This window comes from Hippoglossus hippoglossus, chromosome 1 (assembly GCF_009819705.1).
Source record: "Hippoglossus hippoglossus isolate fHipHip1 chromosome 1, fHipHip1.pri, whole genome shotgun sequence".
Classification (NCBI taxonomy): Eukaryota; Metazoa; Chordata; class Actinopteri; order Pleuronectiformes; family Pleuronectidae; genus Hippoglossus; species Hippoglossus hippoglossus.
In genome coordinates, this window is record NC_047151.1 from 20,615,501 (window position 1) to 20,639,619 (window position 24,119).

The 24,119-nt window shown below is 41.8% G+C and overlaps 1 protein-coding gene across 5 annotated transcripts in view; it reads right to left on the bottom strand.

Annotated features, from left to right (window-relative positions):
- Positions 1–1,067: 1,067 nt before the first annotated feature.
- fam13a (family with sequence similarity 13 member A) overlaps positions 1,068–24,119 on the bottom strand; it is a 50,467-nt gene continuing 27,415 nt past the window's right edge. For 2 of the 5 annotated variants that reach the window (XM_034595173.1, XM_034595202.1), the window contains 17 exons: positions 20,187–20,228; positions 19,877–20,059; positions 18,636–18,849; positions 16,258–16,316; positions 15,843–15,885; positions 11,479–11,632; positions 9,300–9,365; positions 7,645–7,861; positions 7,422–7,563; positions 7,020–7,101; positions 6,726–6,931; positions 6,219–6,302; positions 5,669–5,764; positions 4,686–4,769; positions 3,307–3,503; positions 2,540–2,641; positions 1,068–2,414 (listed from right to left, as the gene is read on the bottom strand). In XM_034595173.1, the coding sequence (XP_034451064.1) occupies positions 2,291–2,414; positions 2,540–2,641; positions 3,307–3,503; positions 4,686–4,769; positions 5,669–5,764; positions 6,219–6,302; positions 6,726–6,931; positions 7,020–7,101; positions 7,422–7,563; positions 7,645–7,861; positions 9,300–9,365; positions 11,479–11,632; positions 15,843–15,885; positions 16,258–16,316; positions 18,636–18,849; positions 19,877–20,059; positions 20,187–20,228 (2,095 nt within the window). In that variant the 3' untranslated portion in view covers positions 1,068–2,290. The remainder of the gene's footprint in view (positions 2,415–2,539; positions 2,642–3,306; positions 3,504–4,685; positions 4,770–5,668; positions 5,765–6,218; positions 6,303–6,725; positions 6,932–7,019; positions 7,102–7,421; positions 7,564–7,644; positions 7,862–9,299; positions 9,366–11,478; positions 11,633–15,842; positions 15,886–16,257; positions 16,317–18,635; positions 18,850–19,876; positions 20,060–20,186; positions 20,229–24,119) is intronic. The other 3 variants (XM_034595212.1, XM_034595182.1, XM_034595191.1) reach the window with 3 other exon arrangements.

Sequence of the window (24,119 nt, forward strand, 5' to 3'; positions counted from 1 at the left end):
TATTCACACTTTATCTTTTTTGCTTTATCTATTGATTTTATCTTTATTCTTGTAATATTACGACTTGTTATAATATGCCTTTCTTCTCAAGTTCAAATTCATTCTCATAATCTTAAGACTTGTTTCTCGAAATCTTTGCCCAAATACTCCGTCGTAAAAACTAAATATATATCAAAATGAACTATGATAATTGTAATTAGCTGTTTCCAAGTTGCAGGTAATGAAATTTGTGACATTAGTGTCAGGAGGACACCTACAGTAGTTAGCAGTGTGGGCAGGTAAACTAATAAATATATCAGATATAATGAATATATACAATTATTCTAAAACGCCCTGATGCTGTATTTATTCTCAAACCTAAATTTGTGTGTGAAATGGTCTTGCATATAGCCTATATATTTTTGAATATATATATTTCATAATTGACTTGATGTGATGATGGATCCATTTAGCAATAACAACCTGAAACAGCCCGGCCAGGTCGTGACTCTGGTTGTTTCCTGTAAAGTTCGTTTGGTTGCTTTAACTCTGTTCTACATGTTCTGCACGTTCTTCACCTTCAGTCAGTATTTGTATATTTAAACCTGATGATTTTTCCTCTTGCAGATTTTTAATCCTATGCAACTGTCTGTGCAGCCGTCGAATCTCACACTTCCTCATGTGCTACAGATAATGTCACTTGTCTACAATCCACACAAAGCTTTTCTGTTTCAGCCAATTTTTTCAATCAAACAATAAAAGTGTAAAAAAGAAGTTTCCTACATTTCTGCCTCAGTGAGAAAAACTCAGTTGAAAAGTGCGATTTTATGCTCATTATTTTAATAAGCTTTGATTTGTATTTATCTTTTTATGACATTTCCTGAACAAACAAGTTGTAATCCCCCCCCCCCTCATGGTTTTGTCCTCTTGCTTCCCTCAGTTTTCTCTTAAACTTTCTGCTTTCTACTAAACTAATATCAGTCATTTAAGAAAATAATTGTTCAATCAATCAGTGATGAACAGCTTCAGCCCCAAAACCAGTTTTCCCACCAACTCACTCACACAAAAAAAATGCACACAGCCCAGAGTTCAGTAAAAATATGATTTCATTCATAATATGTACAAAATACAAATACAATTTATGTACTAAAATGTACACACTCAAAACTCATTAAGCCTTGCCAGTGTTTGAATTCAGCAAAAACCAAATTCACACCGATAATCATCCATTTTGGAGAAAGAAAAGAAATAAGTACTCGCTCACAGAAATGTAAACATACACAGTGATCAGTATTTACAGAAGAAGAGAAGGAGCTCTGGAGAGGACGAGGAGGAGACGCAGGAGCGACCACCTCTGTCCTCGTCTCAGAAACGGCCTCATCAGTTATAAACTCAAACATACCAGTGATTCAAGAAGAGAAAATAGCTTATTTGACACAAAGGAAATGGGCGGAAAAAGCTCGTCAATAGATAAATATACAGTCAAATGTTTAGTTCTGTACCAGTGACCAAGAAAAATACATTTTTTTGTCGAATATAATGAACCAGTTTGGTTCGGTTTGTTCTCTGAGTGTCTTTGGGTCGTGGGGAAATTAGAAACCACTTCTTTTAGTGAGCAAAGACTAAATTTAACTTCCAGAGAAGCAACATTCGATTATTTCAGACATCATCATAGAACGGTCTGAACGGAAATAAAGATCGGTTTAGAGCAAACTGTTCAGCCGATTGAAGTTTGTACAAGTATAGTAACGTCTCCCTTACAAAAATAATACACAACTCTTGATCGCAAAATCCTTCTTTTAAAAATAGCAGGAATTTTCTATTTAATTTGACTTACAAGTTATTTATTTTAAGACTTCTACAGTAAAGCGCGCGGAAAATAACTTCTGTTCAGATAAAAATATTCAAAAGAATAGAAATAAATTATTAGCAGTACAGGTGTGATTCAGGTTACGCGTGTGTGTGTGTGTGTGTGTGTGTGTGTGTGTGTGTGTGTGTGTGTGTGTGTTTGCTGCTGAAGTCTCTTGTGAAGGTGACGTTGTCGGGGAAAGAACTTCTCAGGTGAAGCAGGCGACGTCTGGGCGGCTCTGAATCAGTCGTGGGTCGGCAGCTCCCTGCGTGCGTCAAGAGGAAAAAGCCAGCTGTGCTCGACAGAACGGACTAACAGGCTGCGTCCAGAGCCAGAGACACGAGCAGCGCAGATGGCGGCAGAGAAGGAAAATCTCCTGCAGCGGTGAGATGTGTGTGTGTGTGTCTGTCTGTGTGTGTGTGACACTAAGCAACGGTCCGTCACTTATTTCTTTTTTTTTCCTCAGATGAACTTGGACGACTCTCTTTTGCTGATGAGGACTTCCAGCAGCCGCAGTTTGGCTTTGACGTGCTTGTATTCGTTGTACTCCACTGCCAACGGGGAGCGGTCCTCCTTCTGCACATTTCTATGGGAACAAGACGTGGGCGGAAGACAACAAACATTGAGAAACGGGTTCAGCTGTGGAAAAGCCAGAATTCATTATTCGGCCTCCGTTACCTAATCTGAACAAATTCTTCTCGTCTCTCTCACCTTCCGTTTTGTCTGAAGAACTGGTCCTCGAACTCTTTCAGGTTTTTGCGGATCCTCTTCTTCTCCTCTCTGGTCTCTTGGAGCTGCTCCACCAGCTCCGGCCTGCGAGACAGAGAGAGAGGAAATAATTAAATATCTCAAATGAAAATGGTTAAACGTGATGAAACAGTGGTGGAAGAAATACTCGGATGCTTTAAGTACCAATATGCAGTACTGCAGTACTAGTATTTTAAGCAAAAACGTACTTTTAATGTCAAAAATAAAAACTATTATTTGAGCAGAAATGTCCTTTTAACTGATATGTTAGTGTTCAAGACATTATTAGATTATGAATAAAGATGCATCAGAATGTAAATATTGAATAGCAAGTTGAATTTGGGGGTCGTGAGATGATTAATGGAAGAGAAAAGAAGAATAAACAGAAACCTGTGGACATTTTTACAGGCTTTTCTATCATTTTAGATTTTTGGGTAAAATAGTTACTGTGTTCAACAGTTACTTAATAATAATAATAATAAATAAGTTTGTAAATTACTATTTTAATCTTAAATAATCCATCAAATTTTGCTTTAAATATGTTTTATGTGTTAAATATTAATGTAAAAATGAAATAGTATCTTCAACCATCAAATAAATGTTGTTCTGCAACTATATTTGCTTCTGAAATCGAAGAAGTATAAGAATGAGGTGGCATTAAACGGAAATATGCAAATAAAGCACGTGTAAGTTTCTGTCATTGTGCCTCTTCTCTCTCTTCAGTGACTCACATGGTGGCCGAGTGAAGGTTGGACAGCCTCATGTCCGTTGTGTTCTGAGACGGCGAGAGCTCATCCACTGGCGAGATGAAACCGTCCGCTTCCTCCTCCATGTGGTCGAGGAAGCCGAGCGCGCTGACGTCGGGCCGCACGGTCACGGCGAACTGAGTCTTCGAGTCTCCTTCGTCCTCGGAGCCGTCCTCCTCCTCCTGCAGGGACAGACGCACGCAGGTTAAACATTGTGCTGGGAAACGCGAGCTGTCGGCCGCACCTCTCCCGGGCTCAAACGCTCCCAGTGCATGATGGTCGTGCATTGTTAGTCATCAATCATCGGGGAACAGCATCAAAATGCACTTCAATGGTCCTCGTCTGTGATTCTTTGCTCGTTAGTATTTAAATGTACATGGATTTGATGAGCGAGTAGAAAACACACAGTTCAATGAGAAAATGACCAGCTTCAAACAATCTGTTAAATAATGAGCCAAGATTTGGTTTCACTGCAGTTTGATCACAGTTAACGAACCTGAAGGATCAATGGGATTCACTAAAACTTGGGTCTTATTTTCGTAGATACTGATATTGATTTAAATTCTAAACCTTCGATATGATATAAAAGTGGATCTTGTCCCAATTCTTTTTTTTTTTTACAGATTAGCTATGTGGATATATTCTTTGATTAAAGAATGATTTATATTTATATTTTCAAAGTAGTTACATGTCTCAAATACTATTTCTACATATTTGGCAGCTGCAGAATGTAACACAAGTTTTCTTGTTTACAGATCAATATTCTCCAGTTGCACAGAAAACTGTCAAGTCATGATTTGTCTAAAACTGATCATCTGACAGTGACTGCTTGTCCTTTTCAAAATAAACACTTGACTGATACACCTCTGTATGTTAGAAACGGTCTTTCCACATGTTTTAAATATTGTTATGATGAGCTCTGTTACACGCAACATGTATTTCACTTCCGTCCGGGGGGGGGGATCCCTCCCTTCTGACTCACTGTGTTATTCTATGATTTGTGAATATGGGCTATACAGATAAAATTTGATTGAATTTGATCAATCTTAACAAATTTCAGGTCCTAGATCTCGATTAAAACTGTCAAAATAAGACCCAAGCTGATCATCAACAGAGCGTTTTCTATTTCTATGTTTTCATCGTGATTCAAACATCATGTCCATCCAGCTACTGATTCCACATTTCTACAGATGCCTCTCTACAGTGGCAGGAAACAGGCAACCGGCCAATCAACAGGCAGCAATCAGGTTCATTAGAGGGGTTTCAACAGGGAGTTGGAGGGTAGTAGGGGAGGGTGGGGGGGGGGGGGGTGGCGAGGAAGGGGGAGCTGACGACTGATTATTGAAGCAACGGCAGCCCTTCACCTTGATGTCATCGAAGAAGAGCGCGGTTTCGCCCTCGATAATGGGCTGAAGCAGCGGCCCTCTGCGCTTGCTGGAGGGGGAGCCCTGTGGTGAGCGTCAAGAAGGAGGAGTTAACCACGCTGAGACGCCCACAACCAGAAAACGCCTCACACCACCGCCTTCTGCGTCTAAACCGCTGTTTTCCTCATTTACTTTCTATTCTTCAGCTTTTTTTCCCCAGAAGATTTTAAAGACAAGGATGGCGGCAACGTAGATGCTGACGTTACAACTTCTATTGCAGCATAAAACCGAAGCTTTAAAGCTAAAATTCAATAAAATAATAAAAACATAGGCAGGAAAAAAGATTGATGATTGTGCCTCTGACTGAAGAAACACTGCACCTGACTTGATAATAAAAACACTGCACCAAAATAATAATCTATGGCCTTGGTCCCAATTTGCACGATGAGGATTAGAGGCAGTGCTTTATATAACACTGTTGGTCCATAAAGCAGATCATATCTTACGTAATAAAAATGGTTATTAAATCGTTACGTATGAACAACAGTGAAAAGAAAGCAGTTACACTCCTCTCTCACAGGCAGAATTATTTCTTGTAACTTGAAATAAATATTCAACGTCTCATGAGTAATCCTGAATGTAGTCTGAGCCAGTTTTTCATTTTCTGACCCTCTCCCGCACTCGTCTGTTCACTTCCTGTGAACTCGGTCTGCCACCTATGAGCTCCTTTACGAACGGATGATCCACCGAGCAGCCGAAGCTGGACTTTAGAGCCTGGAGCGATGGACAACATGTCTGTGGCACGGCTGCCTTTGGTTTCCCACAGCAGGCGATAAAAGCCAACGGGAGCTGGGATTACGTGTCTGCCAGCGTGTGGGCAGCGGTGCGATGGCTTGCTGCTCGCTTGTCGAAGAGCGACAGGACAAACAGGCAGCTGTGGAGGAGGGGAAAGAAAGGAGGGGAGGTGAAGATGGGATACTTACAATGACAGGGATGGTGGAGGCTCTGCACAGGATCTGTTTGACCAGGCGATATCTGTCGTAGAGCGGCTTCATGATTTGCCTCTCACTTTTGGTGACCTGAGGCAGAAACAAACGCACCTTGTTAGCGCAGCATTAGCTTCGCGCCGTCATCCTCCTTAACTAGCTGCAGCGCTAACATGAGACAAAATGACAGCTAACCCACATCGGCCAACCACAACGCTGCAAATGTTCGTCAGAGCGTGAAGGTCATCGAACACAAACCACTGGGGCTCGCAGCGTGAGGAGGGGCGGAGGTGACAGAAAGGTCAGCTGCACTTCCTGATATACAACAATGCTCGTCGGGATTTGACAACACAATTATTACAATTGGCTCTGGTCTGACATCAAACAAAGAGCGTGTCACTCGGGTTCAGTTCTGGGTCACAACCGTGCGTTTTTTCTCTCTCTGTCTCTCTCTGTTTTGGCCTCTGATGCCAGGAGGAGATCAGGATTATGGAGCGTGCTGTGTGTTTGTGAGTGGAGGTGGAGGTGGAGGTGGAGGTGGACTTACTGGTCGTCCGTGTATGCTCTCGTAGTAGAGGAGCGCTTTCTGCAGGGCGACTTTCTCTGCTCCGATCTGCTCCCGGGTCATATCCTGTCGGCAGCGTGCAGGAAGTGAGTCAGCACATTTTTCGAAATGACCTGAGTTCATTCTCAGTTGCAACACAAGTTAATCCTTGTGTTCATCTTTGTACTTGTACATGCATTCCCTAACATCTAACACTGTATATATGATTTCTATGTTTTAAATTTCCTTGGGTTATTGTTGTAGCTTTCCTCATTTATTACTTGTTTCTATTTTCACTTTTTAAATGGCAAATTTGTATCATAACCTATCGTATCTAATCTTATCTTAACCTTAATCCTTACTCCTGCCGTCTAAAACTCCAACTAGTACTCAATGGTCCTCGCCCACACACATTAACATTTCAGCACCATCATAAATTCAAACCCTTCTGTCCTAGAGACATGTTTTTTCATTCATGCGTGCGAGTGTGTGACGTGGACTCGGTTTTACCTTGATGTCCTCGGGGCGGTTCACCTCCTCCCTCTTCTCCTGCAGCTTCTTTAGAATTGTCTCCAGCGTGCTCTCCACCGGCGGCTTCGGCACCTTCTCCTGCTGCGGCTTCTTCTCCAGCTGAGAGCCGAAGCTTTTAGGCAAAGTGTTGCTGCGTTGACGGGTCAGCGGCGGCAGGTCCTCCTCAGACTTCATCAACTTGCTTTCTGTTGGGGAACAAACTACATATGAGCTTTGTTGATTTTTTTAATCGCCTCGTGAAAGATAAGAGCTTTGAATATTTTTGTGTCTTACCTTTGAGCTCTCTGCGGACTTTGGCCAGTTCAGTTACCCACCTCAGCACTTCTGGGTTCGCAGCTTTATCACTGTGGGAGGGCTGGATGCAAAAAATAAAGCAATGAGACACATGAAAACAGATTCATCTTTCAAAATAAAACAGCAATGAACATAACAGTTTTAAATCTGAGCTGTGTGTGGGATAATCAGCCCCTTCATAAGGAAATTGGTCTTGTAAACAAACACGTGCAGAGCTCTACTCTCTATTTTCAATTCATTTCAATGAGTCATCACTCTCTACTCAGGCAGTGGTTAACCTTGTTTATGGCCTGGAAATAATTTGAGTCACATTGCGTCTCAGTGAGCATAATTTTGTTGTTTCTTCTCGTGATGAGAAACGGCTTGTTTTTTATTACTCACCCTGTATTTTCGCTCATCTTCAAACTTCTCCTCAAATCGGTGGATCTTCTTCTTCAGGATGTGAACCCTCTTTGTGAGCTGAGCCGATGTCAACTCCTCTTTCTCGTCGTCACAGGAGCCGAGCGATGAACTCCGTCTGCGACTGAAGAGATAAATGACGTTAAGGTCACTGACCCTGTGCTATTTGCCTCCCCGACATACAAAACCCCGACATGCGCCCTACCTGACAAACGAGTGTGCGTTTGGCGGTGAGGGAGGCACTTCAGTGTCGTCCAGGTACTGCTGGCAGTGTCCGTAGGTGTAGAAGCGAGGGGACAGCATGGGGTCGCTGTTTTCCTCCAGCAGCTGGCGGATCAGTCGTCCCCCCGCGTGAGGGGACAGTCGAGCTTCCTCGCGGTCCATGCTCTCCCTCTGCAGTGGTGAGTACGCTGGGACGGGTTCTGAAAAACACAAACACACATGCAATTGAACAACATTGAAGGAACTTCTCATATGAATGGATTCATTTAAAATGGGCACATCTGACAACTTTTTCCATATTACTGATTCATTTGTAAATTATCTTTGTCATCATTTTTTTCCGTCTATATTTTCTGCAAATGAACAATGTTTACAAAACTTTTTTACTTTGGGAGCAAATCCAAAACAGACCCTTCACTTTCCTGTTTTACTCTATTGTTGGTGTGTTTTGTAAAAGTTTAGAGTAAGATGCACAAAAGCTGGGCAACAGAATTTCAGCAACATCTAACATCATGCTCGACTCTCATCGTGGATCCTCTCTGACTGTGTGAAAGTCACTGGGCTCTTTCTCTAAAACCTAGAAACTTCCTCTGGGGCTTGACAGTCTCTGATGTGCTGAAGCTGTGGGTTAGACCCCCCCCCCCTCTCGCTGTTCACCCCTGGTTACAGTCTCCACTCTGGCAATAATTATGTCTGGTGAATATAGTCCTGCAGATCCCCCTGACAATCCTCAGGCTATTAATAAAGTCTTGCTCTCTGTGGGATAATGTCAGGGCGCGACCCACGTTGAGTCTCAGTAATGAGTTTGTGATTTAGTTTCCACTCAGCGTGGTGACAAGGTAAACCCACGAAGATGTGTCTGTTCAAGCACGTGTGCATGAGAGCGTTCGCTGTTATAATAAGAAGGGAAAACTCCAAAGAAAGTGCAAACTCATGAAACTCAGCAGGAGAAATAATGTAGATCTCATGGAAAACGAGAGAGACGTAGTATCAGGTGTTGGTGGACTCTAGAAATATACCGCAGAGTAGAAAAGATGGAGGAAGTGAAAACACGCTCTGAAGGAAACCAACCATCAGTGTAAACAGTTACGGTATTAGATAATATGCACACCCAGTCTAAAACAGCAAGTGCATATTTTTGTTAGGTGTGGTGTGATGGAGCGACTTAGATCAAATTCCAGCTTCGGAGTCCCGGGGGTCCTCCTGCACCTCAAGGTACGTGCAGTTTATCAAGTAGTCGCTGCCTGGCGCGTTAGAGCTCGCTCACAGCGGCAGGTGAAACTCTGACTGTCTTCTTTCTGGTTTATTATCTGAGCTCAGAGTTCAGGCCAGTGTAGTCGGACAGTCCGGCTCCATGGCATCTGAAATTAATCCTCTAAATCAACTGCCCGCTGATGGTTCAGGATTAACTAGACTAATGAAACAGAAAACATGCCAGTTTGTCTTTTCACTAAAGGTTGTGTGTGTGTGTGTGTGTGTGTGTGTGTGTGTGTGTGTGTGTGTGTGTGTGTGTGTGTGTGTGTGTGTGTGTATATAGCAAGCATGTTGCCATGCAGAGGAAAAGGTCATTCACATAAGCCTTTCTTGCTTTCTTGCTCTTATGTTATTTGCCAAATAGCGATGTAACACAACACTTACCATCACAACAACTTGGATGGAAAATGGTTTTGAAATCAAGGAAAGGGACGTTAAAGAATGAAGACTCTGGAGGAACAGAATAAAAAGAAAAAGAAAATGAAAAGAAGATGAAGGAATGAACAAGACATAGAAGTAAAACAAAGGACCAGCATGCATCAAAATAACATGCATTTCCCTGACTAACTCACAACACATGAGATGTGTCTCTTCCCGTTCAAATGTCCATTAATGTGTTTCCAACATCGCTGTCAGAGCAGCAGCAAATATCAGGTCACCATGACAGACATTGTCACAGAGTGTACTGGGACAAAGGTCTAACACCAATGCCTGATGCCCACTTCCCCCGCAAACCCATTTATACAGTCTAACGCATTGTGTACAGTGGGCGCACACAACCCCTAACTGTAAACCAGAAAACCCACTTCCTTACAGATGAATAAACTTCAGAGTTCAACTTTGCACGATGCATGATCACAGCTGCAGTTCGTGCTATGGCGAGACTGTTCCTCCTCATGAGGAGATGCTGAATGTCTGAACTGCTCTGTCTCAGCCAGTGATGCAGGCTCCCTGTGGCGTCCTCGCTGTGTGTAATGTTATATATGCAGGACAGAATGTACAGGAAGGCCTGAAAATAACAAGAAGCCAAATGTCTTCATCTCAGCGTGTAGGTTTCCTGAACAAACAGGTCACCTCCTCCTTGTCCTCCCTCAGAGCAAATGATCTTTTAAGAACAAGAGTAAACACACAGAGACACGATCTACCACAGTGGCAGAGCGACAACAACACAACCCACCTTTATGCACACTAAAGAAGTTTTGTAATCCAGATGCAACATTTCAGTACCCGACAACTTCTCACATGCAGCAAATGCTGCAAAGCAACAAAAACAACAACCCTATCACAGACTCTGCTTATGTTTATGTATCATATTTGGCCACTAGAGAGCTCCACAAAGCATTAATTCGCCTGTAAAAGCTCCAAATGAGGCTGTGGAAGTTGAGAGATTTATTACATGGAACTATTTTGCTCTGTGGGCCACATCAAACAGGAAACAGCGGCGGGGGTGGGAGAGAGGACCGACGCTTGCTGCAACATGTCCTTAAACTGTCTTTGACTCTAGCCGTGAACCTGTTGGTTATCATTCCAGTACAGTTCTGCAAAATGCTTGGCTTTCACCGCCCAGTAAATCTCCACCTTCCTCCGCTGTGTCGCAACGTCCCAACAAAACAATCAGAGTCTCGATTGTGCACGGTTTCCTTTCTGCAGAAATGCCAACACTGCATAAACAAACACCTCAAAAAGAGGTCAGAGAGCAAAACAGAGCAGATTATGAATAATGCAATGCTCGTGGCTATTTCTGCAAACTCTGCATTAGTAATGACACTTGATGAAGACGCATCAATAAATTAAACAGGCATACTTCATTAGTTCCATTTAAACTTGATCTTGTGCAAAGCTGCTATGGAGTGCACAAGCACGGACATCACCTTCACTATTCCTGGAGTCACGGAGAAAACACGAGCTGCTCAGAAAATGCAACCCCACTTTTTCAAAAGGGCACAAGACTGAACATTTCAACTCAGGCTCAGTGCAAGCCAAGTTTCTACAGCTACACTGATATCACCACTCCACCTCCCCTTTAATGATTGATTTTGACTGTGAATTACAGCAGCAGCCGAGTCTGTAAACAGTTCTGACACATACATGGCCAAGTAAGTGATAAATCCTGGTAAAAACCCACTGTTTACTCCCTAAATAAAACCACAGGCGGAGCCATAAACGTCGATGTCTATAGGACACAAGGTTCCCATGTGGTCTAGCAAAACAAACTGCGTGCAGCGCTGCCTTATCTCGCCCACCGAGTAAACAAGCTCGCCGCCACGGAGTGTTTCCCCTCCAGATATAGGTGGCTAGACAACTTAAGAGGATCTTTTACAATTAAATCCTGCAGAAGAGGCAGAAGGAGCTGCATCAGGAGGAGGAGGAGGAGGAGGAGGAGGAGGAGGAGGAGGAGGAGGCACCAGAATGTGTGCAGCTGCTACCTAGAAACCCATGTGCAGAGCTGGAGGGAGGAGTGTGTGGGTTGTGTTTGTATTCCAGATAGTTTTAAGACCTATTTAGAAATGAGGCAGTGCATGCTAGAAAAAGAAAACAACAGTGAGACAGCGCTCAGCCTCACCTCCCCAGTTGTCGTCCTCGGTCAGTGCTGTCAGGTCCAGCCGGGGAACATCCTCGCGGCTCGTCTTCTCGCAGTCCGAGTCCCGCACCTCTCCGCTGCTGACCCTCCCCGTGTCACAAGAGACAGGCGACTCCTGGATCTTCATCCTTAACGTCTGCACAACCATGAGAGAAAAGAGAAGAGCTCTCAACAACGACGACCAGCCTGTGAACACACTCTTTAAGTTGAGCCCCACACTCCCTCACTCTGGCCCTGCCCTAACAGAGGGGGCTGGTCCCCACTCGCCATTGGCTGCCACGGCTGGCCAAAACATCCGCCCATCTGTCTTTGGCTGTTTGTGAGAGAGCAGGAGGGGATTGGTTCTGCCTCCTCTCTCTTGCCCACTGGAGTCCCTCAGCCCACCCTCTCCACCCTCTTCTCCCTCCCTCCCTCCCTCTCTCTCTTAATTTCTCCTCTCTTCTCCCTACAGTAGCCCGCCTGCCTTCTCCTCTCCCTTGCCTGACATGCATATATTCCCCAGCCGAGCGCCGCTCTCGACTTGTTTGTTCCACAGCAGAAAGAGCAGAGGGGAGGGGTGGAGGGGTGTTAAGAAAGGAGGGAGGGAGAGCGAGGACAAAAAAAAACATAGCAGACAGATTGTGAGCCAGCACACGTAGGCTGACTGAGTGATTTGTTTCTCCCCTTATCTGTCTCTCTCTCTCTCTGCAGACATTCAGCTCAGAGCAGAAACACTACATGCAAACCTCCAACTCCAGCACAACATCCCTTCTTCAATGTTTACCAATCATCCACCACTTTCTTCCAACCTCAAATTTCCCCTCAAACTAATTTTGTTTATCCATGATCAAAGCTGCGTTGTTGAATTATGGTTTAATGTAAATAATTTGGGGGAAACAACATACTCCTTGTATCCTGTATTTACAACATGTCCACGCATCACTTAGCGCTAAGCCCATAGGGTCCTGTTTCCTCTGTCTGGGCGTGGGACCAAGCTATTTTTAGGAAAAACAGATCAAGACACCCTGTTACGAGAGTTCATAAATGCCACAGACGACTTACAGGAAGGCGTGCAGTCGAATCTGCTGTTTTTGTTCATGACGCTAAGTTGTTGTTGTTGGCAGGTTTACGTAAATGAGTCTCAGGTGTGTGTGTGTGTGTGTGTGTGTGTGTGTGTGTGTGTGTGTGTGTGTGTTCTGGTGCTGAAGTGCAGGGGACAAGGACAAAAACAGGGAGTTATCACGTCTCCTCAGCTGTTCCTCGGGAAATAACTCTGATGTGATGTGATGTGAATAACAGAGGATACAAAGTGGGATTAGTGGGCAGAGAGAGATTGTGCGAACAGTGGCCAACTAATAACAGAAATTTCCCCTAAGTAGCACTTACCATCACTGAACCCCCCCCCCCCCCCCACCACCACCACCACGAACGAGTACATACCGCACCAGCTCACTCGGTCAACAATCAAGAGCCCCTTACCACAGATCTACACACACGCACACATATATAATCCTTTAAACAAATCCAGAAGAAACCCACCCACAGATAACGGATTCTAAACAAATTTTCCTGAATCATGCAGCCCTAGATATGAACATTAGACTTTTTTTGTTGAAATCCCTCTGTTCATTAGCCAGAGGTGTGTTCTCTGTAATCACACAATTCGATGGGATGATTTACTTAATGAGATGCACATGATGTGTATCTTTAATATTTCTCCACTACAAGTTTCTTTTCAATTGCATCATTGCTTATATGACATTTAATCATCATCATCATCATCATCATCATCATCAATGGAGGCGCTGTTACATTCATGTGTCAGTATTATTCACGATCACAAGACACTGAAGCAGCTAAATGAAATGCAGCCATTGTTAATTTAATCATTCACACAAGTACATCTTAAGGTACTAAAGAGGGATTTTAAGAAATAGTTAAAACTACTGTTTCAAAGGTGAAGTATAAACGTTCACACTTAGATTAAGTACTAATAGTTTTGATAGATAGCGTGACTAGTTGTTGGTTTCATGACAATTAGCACCTCATTCAGAGTTAATCAAGAGTGATTAATTTAATTTAAATTAAGTGTGCAGATTCCCAGATTAAGACAGTTTTTTTTATCTTTCATCACGCAATTATAAAAAATGGATCCACTGGGCTTTGACACAAATCAGTCTACAGGGTGAATGTTGTGTAATGTAATGAGTCTCAGAGGAAAGAGATGTTGAGAGAAGAGCAACATCTAAATCATGTAATAGACTGTTAATATATGGAAATGTTTCTTCATCAGGCTGCACTTGTGAATCAATTAGAACCTGTTGTTATGTCCTCCTCACTCTGAGTTGACGATGAGTTCATCATACACCTTTTAGTAGATCAATCAATCTGCTCATCACTGGCAGCATCATGTCTATTCATTAAGTTTGTCAGAGCCCAATGTGACATGAGTTCAAGATGCTCTGAGGAGAACCACAGAGGATTAACAGGACAGATGTTAAGCTCACCGTGCTCCTGCTGGGTTCTAATATAATTTAAACACTGTAGGTACACGCACCCGCTGACACACACTGGTACATCAGCCGCTGTATTCACTCACTCACTTGAGCCGTGATTACATCATCATGAGATGTCCAGCTGTTGCTCTGCGTGTGTGTGTGTGTGTGTGTGTGTGTGTGTGTGTGTGTGTGTGTGTGTGTGTGTGTGTGTGTGTGTGTGTGTGTGTGTGTGTGGATGCATTAGACAATGATTAAGCTGTGTTTTGGCCGCTTACACACAGTGTACAAACAAATGGTGGAATTAAAGGGGCATTTTGCTGAGATTGCACACAGACAAGCACATAACCTTGAACACACACACACAGACATAAGCTCCCTGTCCGATAACTTGGTGTATTATTGCTCTCCATATCTCTCCTTTCAAAACACATGCACACATAAAGTGCATGTGAAAACTAAATGATACAAGAAGACACTCACCACTAACAGCAACAAGCCGTGTCAATGCATTTCCAGTTTCCACAAACAACAATGTTTTTTTTCTCAGATGGTCAGTGTCACAACAAAAAGAGAAATTAACGTGCTACAACCAATTCCACTATAACTGCCATGTCAGTGTTGCAGTCATCTTAAACTTATTGTGATGCACACCACACCACACACTAACACGTCAGAATTAAAGCTGTGTCTTTACAAATTAAGAAAATGGTGTGAAATGTTGTGAGCACAGGTCATAAAAAGTTTCAGAAATCAGAAAAAAAGTCTCCACTGAGTCTTATTTTGTCTGAACAAAACCCAAATACTTGTATATGCAACATGCACTAACACGAAAGCAAGAGAAGCAGCCAAAAATTTAAATAAGAAATGATACATTTTTAAATACATTAACATTAAGCAGTGCACACAGGTCAAAGATCACTCACGGAAATACAATGAATACATAATCCAAATTAACAGCAGGTATACACCAGCTAAGAATGAATAAATCAATATTCTAAAAGTCTGCTGCAATGGATGAGGTCACGATACCGACAGGATCAGTTTATTAATTAATCCAACTAACTGCTGCTCAGGAAGAGGAAGACAGAGAGGGCCTGATGGTAACGATCATGTCTGGGTGATGCTCATGTTGCACCCTGGGCAGTAATGACCATTGAGAAGCTGCTGCACCCAGAACGGCGCCATGGCGACTCCAGATGGCCGCTCAGTGGCACAGTGTGGCGGTGGCAGAGCTGCAGCCTGAGCTGCTGCTAAAATCCATCTGGACTTTAACAAATGCTTCGTCAAAGATTCACCACGTCGGTTCTGTTCTGTGAGATTCTGTTCAGTGGAGCAGATTCTGTTCAGCTGTCCAGATTCAAAGTGGAGACGAGCAGATGGAGAAGGTGACTTGTTTACTAGCGTCTATGTCCACAGTAGCTCTTATTCCAAATGAAAAGTAAATCCTTCTAACAATGTCTTGAACAGCTGATTTAAAAACAACTATTTGTGAATAATAGTGGAAAGAGGAGTCTCTGTTCTGTTTACGTAGTAGAGTCACGAAACCCTGACACACAATCATACTGATCAAAACTCTTTTAGTTTCCTATCCTGTCATATAGCGCTACTGCATGCTGTGCTTCTTCTATCACAAACTGCTGGTTCAGCTGTCAGTGGCAATTTGGGTTTCATTATCGTGCATGTGAGCAGGAGGAGCCTGGGATCGAACATCTGAACTCCCGGTTAGCGGACGACACACCGTATCCCCTGAGCCCCAGCCTGGGTATTAGTAGAAGATGGATGTCAAAGCAGATCCACTTTATAAGAAGAAGGAGGAGGGAAATTGTTGGAGAAAGACTCATATGAAAGAAACTGTAAACTTGATCTTACCTGTGGAGGAGAAGGAAGACCATCTTTTCTTGAAATGCCATACCTGAAAAATCAGACAGTTTTACCACTTCAGTAAATAGTCTTTAACCGATTACACACCAGCTTCTGTCCAACCAAACACATGTTAGAGTTTTATCTTCCAGAAGCTTCAGGAATCCATGCGCAGCTTATTTGTATACTTATATAAACAGTATATCTGTGCTGCCTGTCTTTATCAGATAGTGTGTCTCAGTATGACATACTGATCTCTTCAGGCATCAACACAAACAGAGCAGCCAGTGTAAAACAAACTTTTAGTCAACAGTTGCTACAGTTTGTGTGTTTAAATGAAAAGGTCAGTGTGGTGGTAAGAAGCGATTCATTACGTGTTATGACATTTTTAAAAACTACTCAGAAATCAAGTTAAGAAAGTTACCCAGTCTGAGATGTATCCATGTGCTTTGGTCCAGGTCGCTCATCAACACACTCCTTTACCTGGAAAAAAACAAATACTGAGGTGTTTGTAGACAGATATCACACATCAGTAGGGATGCACGATATGGATTTTTCCAGGTGATACCGATAACTGCCACACTATTTAAAGTAATCTGCCTTTGATGCCACACTATTTGGCAGCCACCTCTGTTGCCACACTGTTTGGAGGCAGCTGCCTCTGTTGCCACAAGTGTGTGGGGGCAGTTGGCAGACTGGATTTCTTTGGCTTTGAAAAAAATATTATTATGTTATTTGTTCTGTGTTGCTGTTAGGAGTCTGAAGTGTGGCACAGGCACATCTTATAAATGACCAGTAGACAAAAATAAAAGTAGTAAAATACAGTACATACGAGCACAGAAAGTAGAAAAGAATAAAACAGATGTGAAGGGATGACACCATAACTGTACGCAGCATCTCAACCATCCATGCCCCATTTTTCCATGCTAAGAATTAAACTATGCTCTAATTGCAATGGAAGTAGCGTTAAATGAACGTTAACATAAGTAAGACCTACCTTAACATATTTAATACTTACTAAGACCTAAACTTCAGATCTTAAAATGTTAAACTTTTTGAGAATCCGTGGGAAACCCTGAAACAATATCACACAAAAATGGGATTTGATGGCTGAAGTTTGTCCAAAAGGTCACACAGAATCAACCACCTTGTTTATAATGTTCATATTGAATCTTTCTGCGTTGTTTACAATGAAAAGCACCATGACAAAAACAGGCTTTCAGAGCTCCTGATGACTTTCGATGGCTCTTGACATAACAAGCTCCCATTTACAGAGACGGCTGTTCACACCGACAGACACTCACTCCCATCAAAGCACTGCTGTCAGCCACTCAGCACAATAGTCAACCAGCCAGCCTGCTATGCAGTGCCAGCTATCACATACCCTGTATACCCCGTGTGTGTCAAGGCATCGTGTGTCATCTGTACTGTTATATAACGGGGTTGGTAAAGGGAGCACAAAAACAAAAAAACACCGGCGAGCTCTGAGATCCGCTTCCGTAAGTGTGAGAGTGAACTGATGAAATCTATTTCCATCAGTGGGGTGGTGGAGAGCAGCTCGCCATGCAGCTAATCTTCACATTAACACACATCAGAATCCAGCTTGCTAACACCCAGCTATAGTGGAAGAGGAGAGTGTGGAGATGGATCCTGTTACTACAGCTACAGGCCTCACACCATTTCCTCGTCGCGACTTTCACAGTTCTCTCACACTCCTTGTAAATAACTCTCTCTGTACCACAGCACTGTTAGCTATGACTCATTTAAACCGTGGATTTTATTATCGGAGTGTGCTTGCACACTAGGGGAAAGGGATGCGGAATCTAGTATCATATCATGACGTTTTTATGGTTAATCTCAACTGGCAAATCTCAAACAGTCTTAAACTTTCTGAGTATCCGATACCGTCTCAAGTTGCTGTAGTTTTTCACTTGCTATGAACAAATTTCTGTCGGAATTGAAATATTCATATCACAATGTGGATAAACATCACTTGAAAATATGGCAATTTTCAAAATATTTGATTGACATGTGGTGGAGGGATAAAACCCCCTGAAATTACCAAAAATGTGAAAACCTTGCAGCCAAAGATATTTAAGAGGTACCTTATTGGAAATGGCTTAAAAATGTCTACCTGTTGTCTAGCAGGTGGTATACATTTGTATAAATACATATATCCTCATGCTGCCCAACCCTGGTAGGATCTGTTTTCATAAATAAAACTACTAAGGATTCAGAAAAGAAGTAAAATAAACGATTTAAGTAATATTCTACATGAAAGAAACATTTGACTGTATCCTCGACAAGATGCAAATGCTGATTGCTTAACAAAACCAGCACTTGGAACACGTGGTCCCAAGTACCATCACCACAAAGAGCTGAGAGGTTTCTGGCTTGTGGATCTTAATAACTGGATAAAAGCTGCAGCTAGTTGCTCACTCATCGAAAGCCCTTACATCTGCACTGCTCCTGGAAAAAGTGGTTAACAATCAGTGTGGCAGGCTGCATATTACATCCCCCTGTACAATGAGACGAGCGGGGAGCCATTAGGCTGCTGCACGGCTTCCCGTCATCTTACAACTTGTCTCCATTTAGTGATTCTTGTTAACTGCAACACACTGTTATTTGCACGGAGCCAGAGACAATGACGGCAGGGGTTTGAGCTGAATCCTTTGACAATCTAAATCTATAATCAATTTCAGAATTTACTACAATGCAGTGAGTGACGTTACAGACTAAAAGAACGGAGGAAGAAAGCAGTAACAATAAAAGGAGATGAGGAGAGAAGGTGTCATGACTCACTGTGTGTGCATCCTGATTGTCGGTGAGCAGCAGCAGCGTGGGACTGTGTTTTGACTTCCTGGGTTTGGGGGTTCGCTCAGTGCGAGCGGTCTGGCCTCCCTGCGAGTCCACGCTGCTGCTGCCGCTGCCTGCGTCCTCCCCCACGCTGCCGGGACTGCTACAACAGCTCGACGGGATGTTCTCCTTGTTGGTGTCTGCCGTAATGGACGCAGCTCTGTTGTCAGTCAGGACAGAAAAGGGTAAGGAAATGAAACGTCTGCCTTCCACCTTACTCTCTCTGCTGCACACTTTGGTATTGTCTTTACTGGCTTGACATCGGGTGAAATGCTTCAGGGAACTAAATGCCAAGGTCATTGCAGCACCTCATTTACTTATCCCCCTTTCCAGTGACTCATGTGCTGTTTAGTTTTTGGGCTAATTCTATTTACTGTCTATTTACTGTCCATGCTCTTGTTGACATTTTCTGCCGTCTTTGTACTGATGTCCTCGTCTAATCCACGAGTCACTGATCTCTCATACTGCACCAGGTCTCTCCATCAACAAGGATTAGCTTCTTACTGCAATGACTCCAGTTGTTGTGAGTGTACTAACTCCCAGTGGACGAGCTTCCCATGCAGGATGAAACCGTATAAATGTTTACTCTTACCGACACGCCAACTGCAAGTTGAACCATTGCACTGAGGTCAGAAGTTATTAATGAATCTTATGTCATTTTGCTTCACCGGTATAACATTCTGAAATGTTTCTGTTACTGACACACGAACAATCGAATTTTATATAATAAGCAAATAAATTGTGGAAATAAAAAGAATATTTTAAGTAGATATCTTTTGGCGAGGCTCTGATTTCCTACCTCAAAGAACTTAATGCATAAATACATCCCCTGATAACTTCTGTATGCTGAGTTGTCTTATAACACAGAAATCTGCCTGTTTAATCTCTTCTTTGTAAGGAGCACTTTGAACTGCTGTTTAACACACAGGAAACAGTAATGCCACTTGGACTCCTCCAAAATAAAACATCAAATTACAGCTACACACATTTTTGCAGTCAAGACCTTTAACACATTTTTAATCCTTGCCAAAACCTTGATGCATATATTACCCACAATGCATCTACTGACATTTTGGCCAAATAATTGGTTATGTAAAATAAACCAATGTGAACATGGTTTTTGGCAGTATACTTTTAAGACAGGTACTGTATCAACTGCTAACTTCATGTCGATGCCATCATCCTACCCGTTTCTCTCTCGTTGTCTGAGTCCTTCCTCCTGCTGCTCTCTCTGGCTTCGCCGTCTCTGTCGCGCAGTTGGCGTCACCTTTGGAGATGTCAATTCACACTCCTTTGAACTTTGATCCCGTACAGGGTTCACGTCAAAGAGGTGCTGCTCTACCGCTGATCGTATGGTCTTGTCCAGAAAACTACAAATAAAAACATAAAATAAAATGACAGTATCACAAGAGATACAATTTCAGACTTTTCTCAAAATAAAACGTGATTGATAACAAGAGCGCTGCTTTTGAAATGATGGTAGGAAAGTCCACTTACTTCACCACATCTGGTCTGCAGTAGACAGGGGAGAGGTGGTTACTGAAAGAGAAACACGAGGGGGAAGGTGAGTGAACGCTACAGAAACAGGTGGTCACAACAGGTCACTGAGCAACGCTGAAAATCCCCCAGGCTCTGATTCTGGCCCTAGGTGATCGAGGCATCTAGTGTGTGTGAGTGTGTGTTAACTTCAGCTGTGTTTAGAGCATGAGAACGTCCTCTGAGAGCAAAGGGACCGGCTTCTATGACAACCAGCAAACCCTGCTGTAGTACAGTAATTGTTTACTTTCTCAAGTTTACTTTGTTTCAGAGGCTATTACTTCATTGTACTTACTATAAAGCTCAAAGCTGTTCTGTTGGGTTTATGTATGTACTCTATCAACTACATCATCCAAGGCAATACATTGAAGCAGTACTTGTTGAATGTAGAGTTGAAATATTTAGTTGATAACTCATTAACACTTACAAAAATATATAGTTTTAGACATTAATTAATCAAAAATCCTAATTTGGTTCCAATTTCTTAAATGTGACAATTAGCCGCTGACAATAAGTCAAACAATTTCAACATTGTGATTAATAATTTCAGTATTTTTTTTAGCATAACTGTGATGTCATCGCAAAGTTGAAGATTGACGACATGCAACTGATATATATAACCAGAAATGTAATATATTTATATATATTTTATTTGAAATTTTGATGCTCATTTTCAACAATCTTCTAATTATTGCTTTTATTGAATAAGACAATTATTCAACAAGTAAGACCTAAAAAAATACTGTTTACATAATAATTAATAATAAAGGATGAGGTTCTGAAATTTTATCATTAATGTGAAAAGACGTCACAATGTTTTGAGACAGATTCAAGAAATGTTGCTGCAAAAATCCAAATTTTTTACTCTTCACAAAGTCACTACAGCTTTCACCACCTGGTGCACGTCATGTCAGCTTTTCCTGGAGCACAGCTACGTCAACATGTGTAAGGGTCACCTGAAAAATCTTCCTAAACAGTGGTGTTGACAGTAATAGCAGAGCCGCAGAGGTCTGATAAAGAGACAAGTAATGATGTAGTGATGGTACACTGTGAAGGTGACTGGGGTGAACCAGTGTAAAATGACACTGATTTTGACACTATCAAAGCTGTAAGCAAAGATAGTGAATCACATGAAAAGAGAACACGCCCTATTGTGTAATGACAAGACGGTCACTTTGATGAGTATAAACAAACCAGATAATAAATGTGGAGCTGTAAATGTCCAGGGCTTTGATTTAAAAAAAATAAAAAAATAAAAAAATCTTTTTTATCATGACTACAATAATCCATATATATATTATGTGAAAACTTCCTTCACCATCAGTTCAATTCCATTTACTCAGGGAGATGGAGTGTAAAGAGTCAGACAGATGATAACTCACAGGTGGAGAGCGCAGATTACACTGATAGATAATCTCTGCAAACAACAGGAATAATTTTAGCCCACTACCCAAAATTAGACCTAGCTTTGAAAGTAGGAGGTTAAAGCAACAGCAAACAGTTTAACAGCTCGCTAATGTTGACTTAACCTTCGACCCTTAATGCTTGCAAATGTCACAGGCACGCATTCGTTTAGTGCAGTGGACACGTTGAGGTGTGAAATATGACTGAAGTTTTAGGATCGTTGATAACTTTGTAGGACTGTTCCTCAAAGTTGCAGACGCTCTTGATATGAAGGTAATGAGAGAGTCAATGATTCAGTAAACACGTTAGTAAGTGGTTGGCTCTCTGCCAAGCAAATTAAACTTACTCTTGTCTATGTTGCAGGTTTAACACTGATAGAACATTTTGACTGACAGTGGTTCTTAACTGGAGCAACGTATTGTCTACTGTACTCATGCCTCATCCCAAACTATGGTCTGTTGTGTTGAACTGAAAAGTGATTTTTAGCACTCAGTCTCATCTGAGGGAAATTTAGAAGAAGACAGAAACGACAGACATAAAATAATAATAACAAAATATTTAAACAAATAAACAGAATTTAATGAGGAAAAACATTTAGTTATACCTTTAATTATCTTGTAATGAAAAGGTGTTTCCGTTTCTTAAACATTGTAAGTTTTTCAACATTTTCCTTGATTTCTCAGAGAATAATTCATGGATCTTGATAAAAAACAGGCACATTTAGGGGACTGATATCTATGAGTCTGTTAAATTTGGTGCAGCTTGGTTGAATTTAAGGAGACTGTTCGGCCTTGGCGGACGCATTTGTCCCGTCTAGTTAGTTTGTATACTTACATACATTGAGAGCTACTGACGACTAAGTCTGTAAACTGTAAAGAAACGGTTATGTATCAAATAAAATTGTATGAAATTAACTCTTTCTAACAGAAACTCCTTATATGGTGTAAGTTCATTTCCACGACTTCCTGAAATACACCGACTGTGCTTGCGCATATCTTGGCCCGTAATGTTAAATCAGCTTTATTTCATGTCTGCTTATGCCACATTTAGGCTGCTGATGAAATAAACAGCTGGGCCTGGCTGACTGAAAGTGTCAAGTGTAAAATATTTGGTAATAAAATATCTCCTGGCAGCAATCGTCGTCTCAAATAATCTTCGGGTTGGCACAGTGCAGCAGAAGTGTGGCAGTTTGGTAAATCCCCAACGCAATGATATCACTGCCCAGAAAGAACTTTGTACCACTGATTTAGTTATAACAAAAGATGCAGTCATGTGAAAGTACCCTCATATGACACGGTGTAGTTGGACGGTGTGCAATGGTGTCTGACTCATGAACTACTGACAAAAAGGACGATCGGGAATAAGAATGAGTCACTGCATCAGAAACATAACGGAAATATCCCCGGCAGAATGCTGAGTGAGTCTAGCCGACAATCCCTTCTTAAACAGACATATTCTAAAAATATGAAATGAGGCCACCAGCTCCACTCCAGTGCTTTAGCGGGAACACATCAGCTGTTGATTTTGCAACAAGAGGATTGTGTAATTTTATTCCACTGCTGTAAAAACTATAAATCTTAGAGACACTTCTTGCCTTCTATTGTCATTGTTTAACTACGACATGAATGTTTGATCTTCAAACAAACTTGCTACTGTGAGAGAGAATGTTATCAATGAAGAGGAAGTTTAAAAAAAACAATGCTTAAGAGTAACAGTTGTCTGGTCTGCTGTCAAGAGCAAATGTGAACTTTGATTTAGGCTGATTCAGGGAGGAATGTCAGTCGAACTATTTTCAAGAAATGGTTTGACCTTTTGGGAAATACACTAATTCAGAGGGAGAGGATCTGGCAATGTTAATAAAGTCAAAAAATTATCCTGGGGCTAAATTTGATGGGTTCTTCCCTGATTCATACCACCTCCCTCCACCAGGTTTCATGGAAATTCATTGTTGTTTTTGTGCAATCTTATTTACAAGAAAAACAACTAACCAACAAACAGACGGGTGAAAACACAACCTCCTTGGCGGACTTAAATATAATGAATGTGTCTGGTTTGTCTGAAAAATAATTTATCTGACCGACGTCTGACAAGTCAGCAGTCCGACTGTTTGTATTTTGTTCATGTCTGTAAAATTTGCTGACTTTTAAGTCTGGTTCATAATTACTTAAATTGTGCTATTGTGTTATTCCTGTCCTGCTAAGTGTGATTTTAAATGGCCCGCAGTGCAAAACTTTGTTTAACAGGGGCTTAAAGTTAGCTTAGCATAATTGCTTTTATACCTGACCCACTAACTAAGAAAATTGCCTTGAAAATAAAAGTAAGAACAAAATAATGAGTCTGTCAGTAGTGTCTGTATTGTAGGTCAAGTGGTCTTAAAGGCATTAAAGGTGCAGAGGAAAAAACTCCCAAAGTTTACACGTCACATGCTTCTTTTAAATAAGCATGTACTTCTTAAAAATCACTTCTTAAAACCCATTTTTATAGACTTGC